At 38.2% G+C, this 18417-nt stretch overlaps 1 protein-coding gene across 1 annotated transcript; it reads left to right on the forward strand.

The window, feature by feature from the left end:
• The first annotated feature begins 1784 nt into the window (after nt 1-1784).
• Nucleotides 1785-12891, forward strand: LOC148117849 (hyaluronidase PH-20-like). Its single transcript, XM_087901650.1, has 4 exons — nt 1785-1938; nt 6956-8108; nt 8558-8647; nt 12144-12891. Exons 2-4 carry the CDS (start codon nt 7152-7154, stop codon nt 12636-12638), a joined length of 1542 nt encoding a protein of 513 aa, XP_087757776.1. The 5' UTR covers nt 1785-1938; nt 6956-7151; the 3' UTR covers nt 12639-12891.
• Nucleotides 12892-18417: the final 5526 nt, after the last annotated feature.

An 18417-nucleotide genomic window follows, 5' to 3' on the forward strand; every position in this document is an offset into this window, starting at 1 on the left:
TTGTTGTCTAGGATCTCTGGGATTGTGATTTGTACGCTGGTTTTCTTTACTTTATGTTTAAAAACCACCTATGAGTGAGTACCTGTGATAATTGTCTTTCTATGTCTGGGTTACTTGACTCAAAATGATATTTTCTAGCTCCATCCTTTTGCCTGCAAAATTCAAGATGTCATTATTTTTTTTCTGCTGTGTAGTACTCCATTGTGAAAATGTACCACATTTTCCTTATTCATTCTTCGGTCGAGGGTTATTTAGGTTGATTCCAGGTTCTGGCTATGACAAACAAAGCTGCTATTAACAAAGTTGAGCACATGTCCTTGTGGTATGATTAAGCGTCCTTTGGATACATACTCAAAAGTGGTGTTACTGGGTCTTGAGGAAAATTGTTTCCTAATTTTCTGAGAAATTGCCACACTGACATCCAAAGGGACCCTGTCTGTCTTTAACGCTTGTCGGCATGTGTGGGCCCTATGCATGCTGCCAGTGTTTGTGAATTTGTACGTGTATCAGTCTTGTGTCTGGAGGACACTGTTTGAGGTCAACTGTCCCCTCGGGCTCCGTTTCCTCTTCCTCATAGTTCCTTGACCCTCAAGGGGAGACATCCCATTTAGGACTGAGTGTCCCAAAACCTCTTCCTCTCTACATAGAGTCCAGCTGTGGCTCTTCCCGTGTACTGAAAGAAGAAGCTTCTCTGTTGATGACTGAGTGAGGAACTGCGTCTCCACCAGCTGTGTAATTAGCTGGTAAAGATTTTATTCCCATCCTGTATTCTGCTAGAATGATGGTGTCCTTTGTCGTCCAGAAGAGGACGTTTATTTTGTAAGCATGGTACTGTCTTATACACAGAAGAGAGTGGGGGTGGGGACACTATTGCTAACAATAGAAACAACTTAGATTTACTGGGCACTTTCTGTGTGTCAGGTATAAGAGATGGAAAACAAATATCTAGACTCTTTTTAGGCTCCGTGTCTAGGAATTGAGTTGACAGAAGACAGGTTAAGAGAAGAAAAACTGGTAAGATGAGCTATTTCTCCAGCTAACTCCAGAGTTCTGAGCTTGTAATGGAAATATTTTAGAAATGGGTGTCCTTGTCAGGGGAATAACTAAGCAATCCCATGTTATATCAGTTTCTTGATGTACCTGTTTATTTGGCAAAAAATGTAATAAATGCATGTTAGAAGAACTTTATCAAGAATTTGAGATACAGGCTGTGAAACCAACCACAGGGTTTTAATTGCAAAATTGTCCCCTACTTTATATTTATATTCAATAAAAGAGAAAATGACCTTCCGTGTCATCTTCTGATCAAGGAACAGATGAGCTCTACTGGAGATATTCCTAGGCATGAAGATTTCCCCAAGAGGAAGGGTAGGGAGAAGTTACTCTGTGGGCACAAATGGTACCTAGTTTCAGTAAACCTTCTCGATAGTAGTTCTGCTAGATATTTACATTGGCAGGGATACAAGCTGATTATATAATTGTTCGTACTACCTTCATGCTGAACTCACTATCAAAATGGTTTCTTAATACATGTTTGTGTTGTGTGATTTTGTGCACATGTCTGAAAGATGAATAGATCGAGGAAAAAATAGTTATAGGTCAGGCTTCCAAGGAAAGGGGAAAAATCAGAAACTTTTGTTTAAAAATACTTTAGTCTTCTAAAGAATGGAGGAATTGGAAGTAGGAGAAAAGAGACAGAAATAAGTCTCTTGGTCTGTGATCTTGGGAGAATCTGCCTACTTTGTGATGTCATCTGCTTCTAGGACTTTGGAATGAGCTGTGAAGGTCCGACTATGATGTCACTTATAGGGACAGCATTTCCATTGCTCTGACTTAGGAGTTCTGGTGGAGTTTAGGACGGCCATGGTTTAAGAGTTATTAGAATGACGACGGAGAAATAGCTGGCAGACAGGTGCCTCTAAGGGTCTTTGCAGCAAGGTAACAGTACCTGATTGTTTTTGGTTGAAGTGATGAAGAGTATTGTCACTCGGGGAAGGGGGAACTGCTTGTCCCCATGATATTCCACTAGTATATTACTTAGTTACTCTAAGTTGCAAGTGGTACCATCAAATTTTCCTTTCAATCATCCTTAAAGTTCATTTAACTTCGGGACTCAAGGTTTAGAATCACTCCTATTTATCAGGTTTCCTGAAACTAACCCAGAAGTTTTTATTTATATCTCAGAATTGAAGTATGGCTTTATAATTAACCATGTAGTATTTTTGGACATTTGAGTCCAACTTGTTGATTGAGTTTTTAATTTAAACTTTTGTATTTAGATGCGATGTTCTTCTCGTTTCAAATATTGATATTGTTATAGAACAGAAAACCCATATGAGTGCCACAGTGCTTTTGGAACAAGTAGTTTACCTGTGTTGAAAATGAGTCCTTAAGATAAAAATCACTCCATAAAGATATGAAAGTGAAGAATGATCACAGTTACTAAAACTTTTTCACTGTCGTAGCGTCAGCATGGTTATGTGAATATGTATTTAGTCTGTCCACCAAACATGCAGACAGTGAACAAAGGGTGGGAATTGCCAAGGGCAGAAGGTAAGTTTATAAAATAGAGTGGAGTGTCTTCAGGGCAATGTGAGACTTGGGGTATTCCCTTAGGTCGGTGGTGACCTCCAGAAGCATAGTTACGTGACAGTTAGTGAATGTTGAAAGAATTTGGTCAGAATGTGAATGTTAGGTCAGAATCGATTACCTCTACATGTTAGCCCGATATGATTAGCAACACTATAGCAATTATATGTCCATTTATGATCGGACTCTCAGAAGAGGTGGAACATCCATAGGTTTTCAGATACTGTTATCAGCATACAGACTCTAGAAGCAGAGATGAGCAAGGGGGGCAGTTTCCTCTTCTTAAGCAATGGTAACCCATTCTGCAAGGACCCAAACTAAACTACAACAAAAACAAACCTTATTTTGTCCCTGTAGTTCTGTAATTGGGGATTATGATTTGAACTGGCAGATAAATAGAAGCAAACCAAAAATATTATTCAGTATTTTTTCACATACATAGCAAACATCATAGGAAAAACAATAAAACCTGTATTAGTTAGGGTTTTCTATTGCTGTGAAAAGATACCATGACCACACCATCTCTTATGAAGAAAACATTTAATTGAGGTGATGGCTTACAGTTTCAGAGGTTCGGCCCATTATCATCAGGACAGGGAGGGTGACAGCATGCAGGCAGATGTGGTGCTGGAGCTGAGATTTCTACATCTTGACTTAGAGGCAACAGGAAGTCAACCTTCTAACACAGTGAGGGAAACTTGAGAAAATAGACCCCACAGTCCACCCCCAAAATGACACACTTACTCCAAGAAGGTCATACCTCCTAATGGTGCCACTCCCTTTAAGGATCATTTTCTTTCAAACAGCCCCAGACCTTTCAGCAGTAGTTTTCAACCTTCCTCCTGCTGTGACCCTTTAATAGAGTTTCCCATGCTGTGGTGACCCCTAACCATAAAATTGTTTTCATTGCTATTACATTATTGTAAGTTTGTTACTGTTATGAATCATAATGTAAATAATTTTTTGCAGATAGAAGTTTGACAAAATGATTCAGAGTATTACGCTAAAGAAATATCTACAACTAGCATTCTAGTAGGCTTTTAAGGAAATAAATAATTTTATAGATTATGCCAGACCAGTGAAAACTTCTAGAGGAAGTAATATGTGGGGACATAAGTGGGAGACATCTGTAGAAACCAGATGACAAAATGGGATATGCAGTAAGTTTGTCAGCCTTGAGTCATTTTGACAGTCACCCAGTGTCCAATTCGGAGATGTATTCTTAGAATACAAAAGGATACCTTCAATACAAGGGATATTTTGCTCAGGGGTGGATCAGAAAGCCCTCCTTTCTTATATATTTGATTAATTCTCATTAGCTTAAAATGCCATATCACTGTGTTTTAGGGTGGTGTATTATGAATTTTTTCACAGTCATTATCCCAAGAGCTTTACATACATTATTAGAACATCATAAGAGACCTATGAACATAGTTCTTTTAAATCCATATTTTGTAGTTAAGGATGTAAGGGGAAATTTTCTAAAATGAGGCAAAGTTATACATCTAGCTGACTTGAAGACAAAGTCAAACTGTATGCCTGTTGATTCTATCTAGAAAATCTAGTTGCTTAGTGCAATACGGACATTACAGACATTAGTTAAGGAGTACTCAGACAGATAAGAATTATTTTCTGGTTGTTGAGATTAAGTTGGAGACAATAAATTATTTGCCTGTGAACAATTAATTAGAGAGTGGTCTTTTTTTTTTAAAAAAAGATTTATTTATTTATTATGTATACAGTGTTCTGCTTCCATGTATGCATGCATGCCAGAGGAGTGCACCAGTTCTCATTATAGATGGTAGTGAGACTCCATCAATTGCTGGGATTGAACTCAGGACCTCTAGAAGAACAGCCAGTGCTCTTAACCTCTGAGCCATCTCTCTAGCCCAAGAATGGCTTTTTAAAGGCCTGAAATCCAAAGGTTTCAGGTTCCAAAAATTTTGCGTATCAAACTAGCTTATACAATTTGATGTATGTCTACCAAGGTGGTTTATATCACTGTACTCGGTATATAAACAAATCAATAACTATGCTATTGTTGTACATAAGTTGCAATTTCCATGCTTAGTTTCTGGTTCACCTTTTCTCCCTCTAGTAGAAGAATTTTCCTTCCTCCATCCAGGTCATAGAAACGACTTTTTTGGATTTCTCTTTTGAATGTCATATACTCTCTGAATAGCCTTCTTTTATAGAGAAACCTAAGATTCCTTTTCCCAAAGGAACTGCTCCTTACCAAGTATGATGATAGTGGTTCCACAGAGCAAGGGGAATTACAGGCCTTGACACCAGTTTATGGTCATTAGCTCTTTCCTCTCTTGTCTAATCTGATCTTATATAGTTATCTGTGCTTCCATCACTCCTTCACAATAAGTCACTCTAAAGAGTAGCAAGCACAGAATTTGGGAGCTCTTAGATCACAGACCATGGGAAGTTTCTTGGATGGAGTTTCACCTGGGGAAGGCGTGCAGCTTTGTCCTGCTTCTCACATTTGACCCCATATATCCCTCCACGCTTGTCCTTTGCAACATCTATTGTGACAATTCGGTAAACCTGTTTCCTAGAGTCCTATGCTCAAGGAAATTAATGAAATTCAAGCAAAGGGTTGTGGGAAACTAGCTAGTTGGTCAAAATCACCTGTACTTTGAGACGATCTCCTGATGTGGGGAAGAGGAATGCTGTCCTGAGCTGTCAGCTCATGGGCTGTATCTCTATAGAGAGGGGGTCAGAGTTAGTCTGGATCTGAGGATACCCAGTTGGTATCTTTTGTAGAATTCATTGTTTGCAGATAAAGAGACATCTCCACACTTCTTAAGGTTACTGTAATCTTCTGCGCTGGATGTGGTGTGAGAGCAGACAGTAACAGATTTTGTTTTTATTTTTCTAACACAAAATAACAGAATGAGTGTCCATGTAACTACACTCTTATTATTTTCCTTGTCATTATGACACTTCCATTTCTACCGCATTCTAGTATAGTCTCTCCAGATTCTATTCCATCGACTTCAGGTATTATTGTTTCTTTACATATGCCCATTACAGCTCTATGTCCATTAAAGTTCTGAAACTGAATTTGTGGCAGGTAGATAACTGATAGTTATGACTTCAAAATTAGAAAAGAGTGCAAGATGTAGGACTGACCATCGCGTATCTAATTAGTCTTCATTGTGCCTTCATAATATTTAAGCTGCACTCTTAATGGCTTTCTAATTAGATACATCCAGAAGTGTTCTCAGGTTCAGAGACTGATTGAATACGCCTACCGAAGAAGTCACTTCATGTCCTATTGTCTTTCAATGACAAATGTTGTTTGTTAAAGATAAAACAACAGCAATTGAGAAATATCTTGTTGTCAAGATTAAGGAATATTTAATTAATCCAAAGGTTTCTTCATTTTAAAACTCTGGTTCATACTTCAGACCATTTCACTGCTGTTACAGTTCAGTTTGTCATTAATTAGAATGACAACATAGTCTTGCTGCTGAAACAATATTTAAAGATCAGAATTCCCATCTCAATTTTATTAATAAGACTATAGGCTATCAATATTTAGTAATGTTTTAATTTTAGTAGTGAGAGGCCATCACTGTAACTTTTGATTCAGTAATGTACTAAGGAGATCTAATTATTACCTGTGGAAAAATGATTTTTCTTTTCTTTCATACTGTCCTCTACAGGAACAACACATATAAAGTGGGAGGAAAGACCAAGTTGCAGGCAGGGATGGTTGTACACAAATAATCCCGGGTATTTGGGAGCCTGAGGCAGGAGGATCATGAGTTTCGGTATCCAAGTATCCAAGGAAACTTAAGGATAGTATGACCCAATAAATAAGTCAACAAGCAATCAAACAAACAAATTACTGGTGATATAACACATTTCAGTGCTTGCGTAGCATGTGCAATGTCCTAGGTTCATTTATATTTACACACACACACACACACACACACACACACACACACACACACACACAAATGAAAAAAAATTTCAATTTCTGTGGCATGTGTTTTCAAAATTTGGAAGATCATGACAGAGTGGTTTTTCAAATCAATACGTAGAAATTTATATACATCCAACTGGTATTTTTCTAAAGTATTCATAGATATAGTATCTTACATATCTGGAAATGACGTAAGAAGAAATAGTTACGTTCAATTCTTTTTTGGACTAGGAATGATTTTTGAAGAGTAACTAAGTGCTGACTCTTGCAGAATTTGTTATCAAACTTAAGATAGAAAAATCTTAGTGATTTAAATACTTTAAATAAAGTCTTCCATATATTGATTTAAATTCTGTCCATAAAATTGTACTTGGTAAAACTCTTATTATGACTACAGTGAATTTCATATTTGTCTTTTTTTTTCAGTTATGGATTATTTGCAGAATATTTCTGAAGTTTGATACAAGAAGAATAATTTTCAACATAAAGCAGTCATCATACTTGGGGTGTCATCCCTCAGGGTGACCTCATTTTATTACATTTCTCACTTTTTACATCAAATACTGGACAGACCTAAGTGTGTAAGAAGAAATAAGTGTCTACATAGTAATTACTCTCTACAATGAGAGGATTACAATTTAAATACCTCTTTTATGGGTGCTTTGCTGAGTCTCGGGAAATGTTCCAGGCAGCGTTAATAATCTTCCTTTTGATTCCATGTTCCTTGAGTGTGGATTATAGGAGAGGGCCACTTATTGAAAATGAGACTTTAATCTGGGTGTGGAACGTCCCAACTGAAGACTGTATTGGAGAATTTAATCACTCAATAGATCTGAGCCTCTTCCCTTTAATTGGAAGTCCCCGGAAAACTGCCACAGGGCAGCAGGTTACACGATTTTATGCTGATACCCTTGGCTTCTATCCTCACATAGATACAAAGCAAGCAGAACGTCATGGAGGAATACCTCAATTAGTGAATTTGCATGCTCATATGAGCCAACTCACTAAGGACCTCACGCGTTACATTCCAACAGACCAATTTGGCTTAGCTGTCATTGACTGGGAAGAATGGAATCCCATCTGGGAGAGAAACACGAATGCCAAGGATATCTACAGGAATAAGTCGATTGCCTTGGTCCAGTCAAAGAATGCAGGAATTAGTCTCGAAGATGCCACCAGGCAAGCCAAAGATGAATTTGAAGATGCAGGAAAGAAGTTCCTTGAATCGTCTTTAAAAGTAGCGTTAGCACTGCGACCAAAACACTTATGGGGTTTTTATTCACTTCCTGATTGCTATAACAATGAATTTCAAGACCCAAAATATGATGGGAAGTGCCCTCCCGAGGAAGAGCAAAGAAATGATAGGCTTGCCATTATCTGGTATTCTAACACTGGCCTTTACCCGTCTGTCTATTTGAAGAGAGACTTGAAGTCTAATCGAAAAGCTGCACTTTATGCCCGTTACCGAGTACTGGAATCTATCAGAGTGTCCAAAGCTCGGAATGCAAGAAATCCTGTCCCGATTTTTGTCTACATACGTCTTGTTTTTACTGATAAGATTTCCGAGTTCCTTCGTGAGGTAAATAAATGGTGCACAACATCTTTGACCTACTGTTCCCAAATAGTTTTCACTGGAAAGCAATGTTATTTTTAAAGGGCATGTAATTCAGCTTTATATATCACTTAAGAACAGACACAGGGCTAGGTCTATATTCCCCCAAAGAGATAAATTACTACAATTTTACTGCTTATTGTAGTCATCCGACCTGCTAGCAACCATGACGAATCATAAAATATAGACAATTTTTAAACTGTTTTGTTTTTATTTTATGGATACTTCCAGCAGAAGTAATTACAGCAATAGCCTTTTTTTTTTAAAAAAAAATAGTAAAACAGTGTCATAATGCATGATTTAAAGAGTGTTGAAATAAATTGTTATCGTTTCGTCAGCATGCTTAGTTTGTTGATGTTGCCCGGTGTACGCTTCCATTTGTCCCTCCCTGCTAACTTTTTGTATCACTTTGTCAGGCAGACCTTGTGAATACAATCGGTGAAATTGTTGCTTTGGGTCCTGCTGGGATTATAATTTGGGATGACATGACTTTATCACAACGTGCGGTAAGTTGAATTGGTACGAAATAGAAAATAATTCTATCCTTAATGTTTTTGAAGACTTGGTGTTTCGGAAATTAGTACTGTGCTGGGCAAGTAGTAAATGCTAGTATTTGCTGCATCAAATTGTGTTGCATATTTCATTATGAAGTAGAAAATGTCGTACCTCTCTTCCAGTGAGGAATTAGATATTCAGTGAATTAACTCAATTTCTCTGGCTCTGTGGCTTGTAAGCAGAACTAGGACTATCGTTTCAGTTTTCTGATATGATAGTATCAGACAACAGGTCTCTATGATTTATTTATTTCACCATATCAAGTATTTGTTCCTATTTCCACAATACTACTGAATAAAAGAGTTGTGTGTGTGTGTGTATGAATATAAACATTGTTAACATATAGCTGCATATGCCGTGAATATTAGCATTTAAACAGAATAGCAAAATGCTTCATTTAAAACAGATGTATTTCAAGGTCCTTTGACCCTCCCTGTCTATTTTGTGTGACTTTATTATTTCTAGTTTGACCAATAGAAAGTAACTAACAGAAAATGCAGGTTAGGAATGGGTGTATGTCTCTTGGTAAAATCCTTGAGTCTCAGAAAATTACCTTAAAATTAAAATCTTCCAAGGTTATATTCCAAATTCTTGCTGTTGTTCTTTCAGAATTATAAATACCCTTTTCAAGGATATTAATTCAGTGATGGGTCCATGTGTGATTTATGTATACTAACTCCTTAAAAAAAATAAAAGAATTGGGAACTTCACCCTTGGTCAAAGGAGGAATCAATCAGGCATCAACAATGAGTAGGATGGGGGGCACTTTGTAGCTGTCACATCTGTTTTTAATGTCACTTTAACCTTAGCAGTCCATTACTTTACCATTCCTCCCAAAGATCTGCAGTGTAATTCACGCGGGGATAGGTTTCAGCATCACGTTTTACGTACTGTCTTGGCGTTGTCCCCTACAGACTTTTCCTATATATTTCTGCTTCTTCCCCCGACTCATGAGCATTTGCCTGCTATCATCACCCCTCTTTTATTTTGGGTCAATTGTGATCAGGGTTGTTATGGATCTTTTGTTCTAGTTCCTCAGGTTCACTGAGAAAATGGTAAATGCAAGTATAGTGATGTGTGTGTGTGTGTGTGTGTGTGTGTGTGTGTGTGTGTATACAGAGGCAGGATCTCATCTTCCTTAATAGTTCTCTACCTTCTTTATCTTTAGAGCGAGAGAGTTACAGAGCCTGGAATTCAGCAGTTTAGCTAGACTGTCTGGCCAGCAAACCTTGAGGATTCTCTTGTTTCTACCCCACCAGCGAGAGGCCTAAACACAAATAACACTGTGTCTGACTTTTTGAAGTAGATTTAAAGATGAAATTCAGATAATTAGATTTACACAGAAAGCATTTTACAAACGAAGTCATTTCCCTCCTTTTTTTTTTCCCATAAAAAAGTGTCAAGGAAGCCATTTCCTATCATTCCACCTTATCTACCTGGTGGTGTGGAGAAGCCAGCTCTACCAGTCCTACATTATAAAGCTTGATTCTTTAATATTCAGGAAATTTGTGAGCCAGTTGTAAATCACAGTCATTATTAAAATTAAAGGATAGGAAGACACAATAAGATAAATAAAGGCTCAGAATATGTCAGCCATTTCACTTCATGTGCACCTGAACGCCTCAGGTTGTGTATTATCTGTTATATCTGCATGGACGGAACACTTCACATGCTCATGCTATATGATTTTGTGCTCAGTTCCCAAATCTGCATTTAGTTTTATTGATTGAAAATATGAAGTTGGCAACTGTATGTGTAATTATACAGCATCTCTTAGAGTGCCCGTTTAAATCCTTTCCTAATAAGCAAATAAATATTTACCAAATTATCCTTATATCTCTAGTCTTAATTTTTGCCTACCCCATTTTTGTTTTCATCTGTCTCATTGATTGAGGATCATTTCTATCTTCTAGAAGTTTTGTACTTTTAAAGGTCCTATATCTTTTCTTCTGTTCTAGAGTTAGTAGTAGTGATTTGTTCTATTTTTATTTATTTATTTAAATTATACTCATATAATACCCTGTCCTCCCTCCAAATCCTCCAAAATATACCTCCTTACTCTTCTTCAGATTAATGACCTCTTTCTGTTAGTTATTATATACTTATGTGTATGTACATATCTTCTTCTAAATATAACCTATTCAGTCCATATTATATTACTTGCTTGTATGTTTTCAGAGTTCCATGTATTATATGCTGGTTGACCACTCATTTGCTATGTAACTGAATATAACCTTGAACTCCTGATCCTTTGGATTCTTTTGGGGTGTGTCACCATACTCTTCTGCAAAGATACATGTTTTTATACTTCTGTCTCAAAGTCTCATGTTATCTATAAACAAGGTTGGAAAGGTTGATATACTTACATGATCTTGTTTCATTATATGGAACCCTCTTAGACAATTCAAGTAATCTTCCTTTGTAAGCCAACATTTTCCAATCACATCTACCATCTCTTTATTGTAAACTCATACAGTCACAGCCTCTAGGGACTATAGAGCAGATATTTTTGCCAGGCTGACTCAACAATGAAGAATTTTCAACACAAGGAAAATACCAAGGGTAAATTCAAGTCAGAGCTGCCCAGATTCCCTGCCATTTTTGCCAATGTTCTTCCACAGACAGGCCATTCGGTAGAACTGTTAATCATGAGAGACCAGGACTGCCTTCAATGTGTTTTAAAGGCCACTGTCGAAGTTTTAGAACACTGTTTTCATTTTAGTACTGTTAAGATGGATTACTCTAGTCTACAGTTTGTCTAAGGACTGTCATTATATACGGTTGAATAAGTATCATTTGAGCCATCAGTTTTGGAACCATATTTAATGATGTTTAAACTTATCTGACAAATGGAATTCTTGTTACTTTTTTGTGATTGTTTTGAGCATTAATTGAAAAAATGGTAGGTCCCATATAGAACTTATCATTTTTCTTTACAATAAGCCTATGAGGCAAGGATCAAAAAAATCATTCCTAATTTAGAAGTAATGAAGCAGAAGCATAACCAAGATAACTAATTTTCGTGATGTGACCCACATAGTAAACTAAGATTTATAAAGCTGGAGATATCTTAGGTTGACAGATATGGTTATTAATGAAGGTGGTAGTCCTATCAGGCAAGTTAGCCTTAAAGCCCATTGTCTAACAGCTATAACATTCCATTCTCTTGATTAATTCATGAATTAATGAAGACAATTAGTTATCTTCATTAATGAAAATGAAGGCTAAGATAAGTTAAGCCTCAACTAAACAATTCTTCAGTGACCTGATAAACCTACAGATGACAAAACTAGTTAGAATAACCTTGCTTGTTAAAGTGAAAAAGAGTATTTCCTACTGCTTGTTCAATTGGATGCCTCTTTCTTCCTTAAGAGTTACTTACTAGAGTCTATCTGTTCACAAAGGAACTTGTGCCTTGTTATGCTGACTGCCTTATTATTTTTACAGCCAGGTTGCCCGATCCTTTATCATTACATGAAGACAACCCTGAACCCGTACATAATCAACGTCACTCTAGCTGCCAAAATGTGCAGCCAAACACTGTGTCAGGGAAAAGGCGTGTGCTCAAAGAAAAATGAAAGTTCTGATGATTATCTTCACTTGGACGCAAGACACTTTAATATTATATTAATGGAAAATGGAAAGTATAAAATCGATGGCAGACCCAGAGTTGAAGACCTGAAGTATTTTTCTGAACATTTTCAATGCAACTGTTTTACCAACAAGAAATGTATGCAGAGATCTGGTATAGAATCTGTAGAAAACGTTAATGTGTGCACAGGTGACAACGTTTGTATAAAAGCTACCGTAGAGCCCGACCTAGCACCCTGCCTTCTACCTGGCAAAGGCATTCTCCTTCTGACAGTACTCACGCATGTACTGCACCATCTGCTAGAAGATAATCTTGCTTTCCTGGGGAAGATGCTAGTTGGTGCTCCTTAATTCTCTCTACCCACAACATTTGTCATATTTTTTCTTTAAAAGAAAAACAGTCTTCAGGAATTTGAAAATGTGAAATGGGATTCTATTTTGCAAAAGTAATTCTATTTTAATAATCAAGATTCTATTTTTGACTTTCAGAAAAAGCCTCTATGTTTCTACCAAAGACTAATTGCAAGCAAGGCTGTTTCATTTGGAGATTAGATTTGATTTAAAGAGAATGAAGACTGAATAAAATAAAATTACTATAAAGCAATGTCTTCTTAGCAGTCTGTCATTGTTTAAAAACGATCAAGAAAATATTAAGATGAAAACTGCTGTTTAAGATGGAATGCCTCAAGTGTGCTAGTCTGTTCATTTGTAGAACTATGGCTTTTAAGCACTTCATGTTGAAAAAGTTTATAACTATTTTGCAGAAAGCTCAACTTTAAAAATGATAATTCTACCTTTGTATATAATTTAGTGTATTTTCAGAATTTACTTTTATAAAGTACTCTAATTTTCTTCTCATTCCTGATTGTCAAGCTTAATTTGTAACCCTGAATAACTTATTTCATCAATCATCCACCTGATTTCTGAATATTTAGAGAGTGTTAACACTCACAACTTCTGGAATGATAATAGTGAATTACCTTTCAAATATTGCATTCCAGTTGATGACTGCAATAATAAACCTTTGAGTCCTGCGCTCCTGGAGGCAGACTCACCAGTCCTACACTGCCTGGATGACGAACAGAAGAGGCTGGCTAGTCCAGAAACCCAGGGTAGAACCAGTGTCTGAGGTCCCTGACGGAGATGATGTCAAAGTGCTTTAGAAGGTTAATAGTTACTGGATCAGAAGGAAACAGCTTCCGAAAGAGGAGACATGGAATGTATTGTTAAGTGTGGTGAAAAGCAAATGACCAAATAATAATGTAACTTCCATGGCCCACACTGAGAATTTGGGACTTTAAAAGGAAGGCACTTGCAGTACTTTAGGCCTGTTCCATTCCCCTGACTCACACACAGCATACATGACATACTATTTAGGTGTGTTCCATTCCCCTGATTCACGCACAGCATACATGACACACTATTTATGTGTGTTCCGTTCCTCTGACTCACGCCCAGCATACATGTCATAGCAGTTTTACTCCCAGCACTGCCCTATAATATAAGCCCCCAAAGATGGGGTGTGAACTACTTGTTGCAGCTGTATCTATATTGTGCCAGACAGCACTTGGGACTTCAGAATAGCCCATTGAATACTGAGTGAATAAACGCTAATGGGGACTCAGTGCAAGATTTTGAATTTGAGATTAGTCGCTGCCATTTGCATGACTTGAAGTTGTAACTTCTGCTGCTGTTCTGATTCTGTTTTCAAACTATGTCTTTATCAATTAGTTATTGAAATGAAAGCATTTGATAAAGACTGAGAATGGACAGGATATATGAACTGATTTATCAGAATGTGAAGTAGGATGGAGTTGCAGAAGCAATAGAAATGATCCAACTTATTATGTTCATGATCTTTTTTACCAAATTGAAAATAGATTCTCTCCTAAAATGCATCACATCCACAGTTCCTTTCCCTCCACTACTCCTAGCTCCCCCTTACCTCCCATTTCTCTCATGTCCACACCCCTTCTGGTTATTTTCCAGAAAAGAGCAGGCCTCCAAGAGACAGCAGTCAAACAGAGCAAAACAAGTTACAATAACACAAGGCAAAAGCCCTCATATGGGGGCCAGAAAAGACAAACTAATAGGAAGAAAATAGTTGGAAGAGTAGACAAAAAAGTACACCTGGACCCACAGCTAGGAATCCCAAGCCAAGAGCCCTAACAAAGACAGAAAGAACCTGGTGTGGACCCTTGCAGGCCCTGTATTTGTCATTTTAGTCTATGTGAACCCATGTGATTCCATGGGCCATGTTCTCCTGGTGTTCTCCAAGCCCTCTGACTTCTACAGTCTCTCCTCCCCCTCCTCCACGGAGTTCCTCTTATCTCTGAGGGGAGGGGCCTGATGGAAGCCTCCAATGTGACTCTCTCTGAGTTATGTCTGGCTATGGGTCTCTGCATCTGTTCCCATCTGTTGCTGGGAAGCCTCTCTGATGATAATTGGGCAAGGCACCCATCTATCATATACCAGAATATAATTAGGAATAATTTCATTGCTTTTCTTTTTCTTTTAAAGATCAGTCATTTTTGGCTCTACCCTGGGTTTCTGGGCTAGCCAGCCTCTTTTGGTCAGCCCAGCAGTGTAGGGCATGTACTTCTGCCTGGGGAGTGTAGGACTCAAAGAAATCCATAGATTCCGTGCATACTGTATATATATATATATATATATATATATATATATATGCACACATATATATATACATATATATTTATACACACACACACATATATATATATATATATATATCTAAGGTGGTTAAGGGAAAAGATACTCTCTTGATGCTTTCCTTCTTTATTCTTCTGTATTTTTCTGCTGTATACTTCTTTTGTCCAGCTTATATACCCCAGCAAAATTTTCAAGCAATATTGGAATTGCAATGTGGTTACACTATATTTTTGAAGTGAATGATTATAGTGAATACAGATAAAACATGTTTTTGATCTCCCTTACATGATTAAAACAAAGTCTCCCAAGAACCAATACACATTTACATCTAAGCAACTTGTTACAGATTAACAGAATATGAGCAAGCCAAGAATATTTTTTCTCAGCCAGCTCTTTTGTTGGCAGGCTGCATATTACACTTACAAAAATAGGATCAATCACTTTCTTACTTATCTTGAAAGGTAATCTTATAAGGAACCTTAAAGGAATCACAAGCCTAAACGTTTATGTATTAAAGGAATCAGCTCTATTCTAAATCTTCAGGGTGCATACTCATTCATCAATTTTTTCATATCAGAAGATTGAGGGCAGAAATGGGTATAAGGAATTAATCATCTCTTTTGGTCATCAATCAAATCTCGCAAGAAAGGTACGTCAGCTAATGATAATTAGACTGCTTTGTTCTTGTTCCCCAACCTTAAAGAGGTTCTCACTCAACTGTATATCTTTCTAAATTTTTAGGTTGTCTCTTTGGGTTTTTCATCTCACAGCTATTTAACAAAAACATCTTAGTCTTACTTGTTATTTTCAAAGCTTCGTTTCAGTTATGATGCACTCCAAAACCTGTGAACACATTTCCCAACGTTAGCATTAAAAGAATTTAAGCTAGCTGGGCTACTGGGACTCAGCTGTTTTTCTTAAACATTAACCTAAGCCACAGTCTATATGGCTTCTCACTAGAAACTCATATGTTTTAGCTGTGTGACACTTCCTTCTTTATCTTTTTAGTCTCCAAAACTCTATTTAAAGTGACATTATTATCAAGTATACAGTACAATTTAGGAAGAAATCATCTTCATAACAATCCATAGGCAAAAAGGCCCAGTAGACCAGAACATATTCATGAGTTAAATACACTGCTTTCCAGGCACTGGGAATCTCCCCACACCCATTCACACCACGACAGACACCAAAGAAAGATGGCAGTGGCAAACATGCAAAGGCACTTCAGTAACAGAGGATATTCTGGAATCTGTGGTCTTGGGTCCTTGTTTATCCAAAATTCACCCATGAGAGATTTTTCTCTGGATGGGCTGACACCTCGAACTTCAGTTGACACATGCTGCTCCACTGACGTGACCACCAGCAGGCATGGGCTCCCTCTTGTGGAGTGGGCCTCGAAGTAAAGTCAGACATTGGTTGGCCACTTCCAGAAGTTATGGGCCACCATTGTCCCAGCACGCTTTGCAGGCAGGACTTATTGATACCATGTGTATGTGTGTGGCATTTGGTGTGTGTATGTGTGAGTGTGTGTATGTGTGTGTGTACCTGTGTATGTGTGTGTGTGCGTACATGCCTTTGTATGGGGGTGTGTATGTGTGTGTGTGTGTGTGTGTGTATGTGTGTATGTGTGTGCCTTTGTGTGTGTGTGTGTGGTAAGAACCCTTAAGATCTATGTTGCTCATAAATTTCAAGTATATGATGTAATACAAAACTTGTTACACTCATACTGTCGTGATTAGATTTCCTAATTTTTACTTATTTCCCATGACTGAAACTTCGTGCCTTTGGCCAATATCTTTTCTTTTTCCTCGACCACTCAGCCTCAGCCCTCAGCAACCATCTTTTCCCTTCTGGTGTCAATGGATTTCATTTCTGATATCATTTATAAGGGAGATCATGCAGTAGTACATTTATGTATCAGGTTGATTGCTCTTGGCAGCTTGTCCTTCAGGTTCCTCTCATGCCTCTAGAAAAGGCAAGATTTCTCTACTGGTTTATCTGTCCTGTCACCACTGGTCCTTTAGTCCTTTTCATATTGGCTACTATGAATAATTAATGCACTGCACATCGGAGGACAGGTATCTGAGATGCTGATCCCATGCCACCTCCGAAATCCTGAGGATCCATTCCACCAAAAAATGCATTGTTTGCTGAATAATGGTTTAAGTTCTTATGTTTCTTCCCCTCCTTAACTTTCTGATAAACTAAACAGTATGTTGCATTTCCTTGGTCTGTTTTGAAGTACTATAGCAAAATAATATCACTGGACACCATTTAAATAATAGAAAAAAGGTTTCCATATTTCTGAAGATTGGAAAATCCAGGGTCAACGGAACAGTAGATTCAGTCTCTGGGTCCGCTTCTACTCATGGAAACATCTGCCTGTTTCCCCACATGGAGAAAAGACAATTCCCTAAGACCTTCTTTATAAAACTACTAACACCCGTCATGAGTATTCTGCCCTCATAATCTAATGATATAAAAGGCTTATTTGGTGTCACTGCTCTCAGGGTTAGCATCACAGATAAGAATTGCATGGAAACACAAGCACTTAGATATTCCATGGGAAAATGAGACTTTAAGAAGCTCCAGTCTGTTAGGTATCTGAGCTACAAAGCATGTTCATGAATGGAAAGAGCTACATTTTATTCTCATGGAAGTTTTAATAAACCAGGACAAACCCACTCAAGCATAAAAGTTGCCGCTCAGCTGTTCAGGTTTAGTTTCTGCTGAAACAAGTTTAACGAAAAGGAAGAAGGAAGGAAGCGCAGGTGCAGACTGGGGCTGCCCCAACAGTAGAGTAGCAAGACTCCAGTGCATTGAAGTAGCCAAAGCCAGAGCCAGCTTCCCAACTCAGCTGCCTGGGGAACCTGCTGGGGTGCCAGCAGGTCCTCTTTGACTGGCTCAGGAACACAACCTGGTTGATGCCAAGGTTGAGATCTGGGATCACATTCCCTTTGGCGTCGTCACACACTCCTGATTAAGAAGCTTCTGCAGATTTGAGGGTAGGCTGGGGGGCTTTTGGGGATGGGAACAGGAGGGATCAGGTCAGAGTGGGAAGAAAGAACTGGGAGAAACGGCGGGAACAGGTGGGCTTTTAGTGGACTATATGGAAGTTTATTGCAGTGGAAGCTTTCTGGAACCTGTGAGGTTGACCCTAATGAGGATTCCTGGTAATGGAGGATATGGAGACTGAGTCAGCTGTTTTCTGAAACCAGGCTAGGCTCCCAGCGGCAGGACTAGGACACCAAGGCAGCCACTGAATCTATGACCTACAACATGACCTGCCTGCAAGATGTGCCAGGGCAATGGTGGCTCAGAGCACATGGATATCTTTACGATCAAATGTATGATGCTCAGCAATGTGGGGTGGGAAGGGCTGTAGAGTGAGCACTCAGGAGCCGGGATAGGGAGATTCCAATAATGCTGAGGCCAACATTAGCTACCTAATGAGTAT

The sequence above is a fragment of the Myodes glareolus genome, chromosome 25 (genome assembly GCF_982192425.1).
Source record: "Myodes glareolus chromosome 25, mMyoGla1.1, whole genome shotgun sequence".
In the NCBI taxonomy this organism is placed as follows: Eukaryota; Metazoa; Chordata; class Mammalia; order Rodentia; family Cricetidae; genus Myodes; species Myodes glareolus.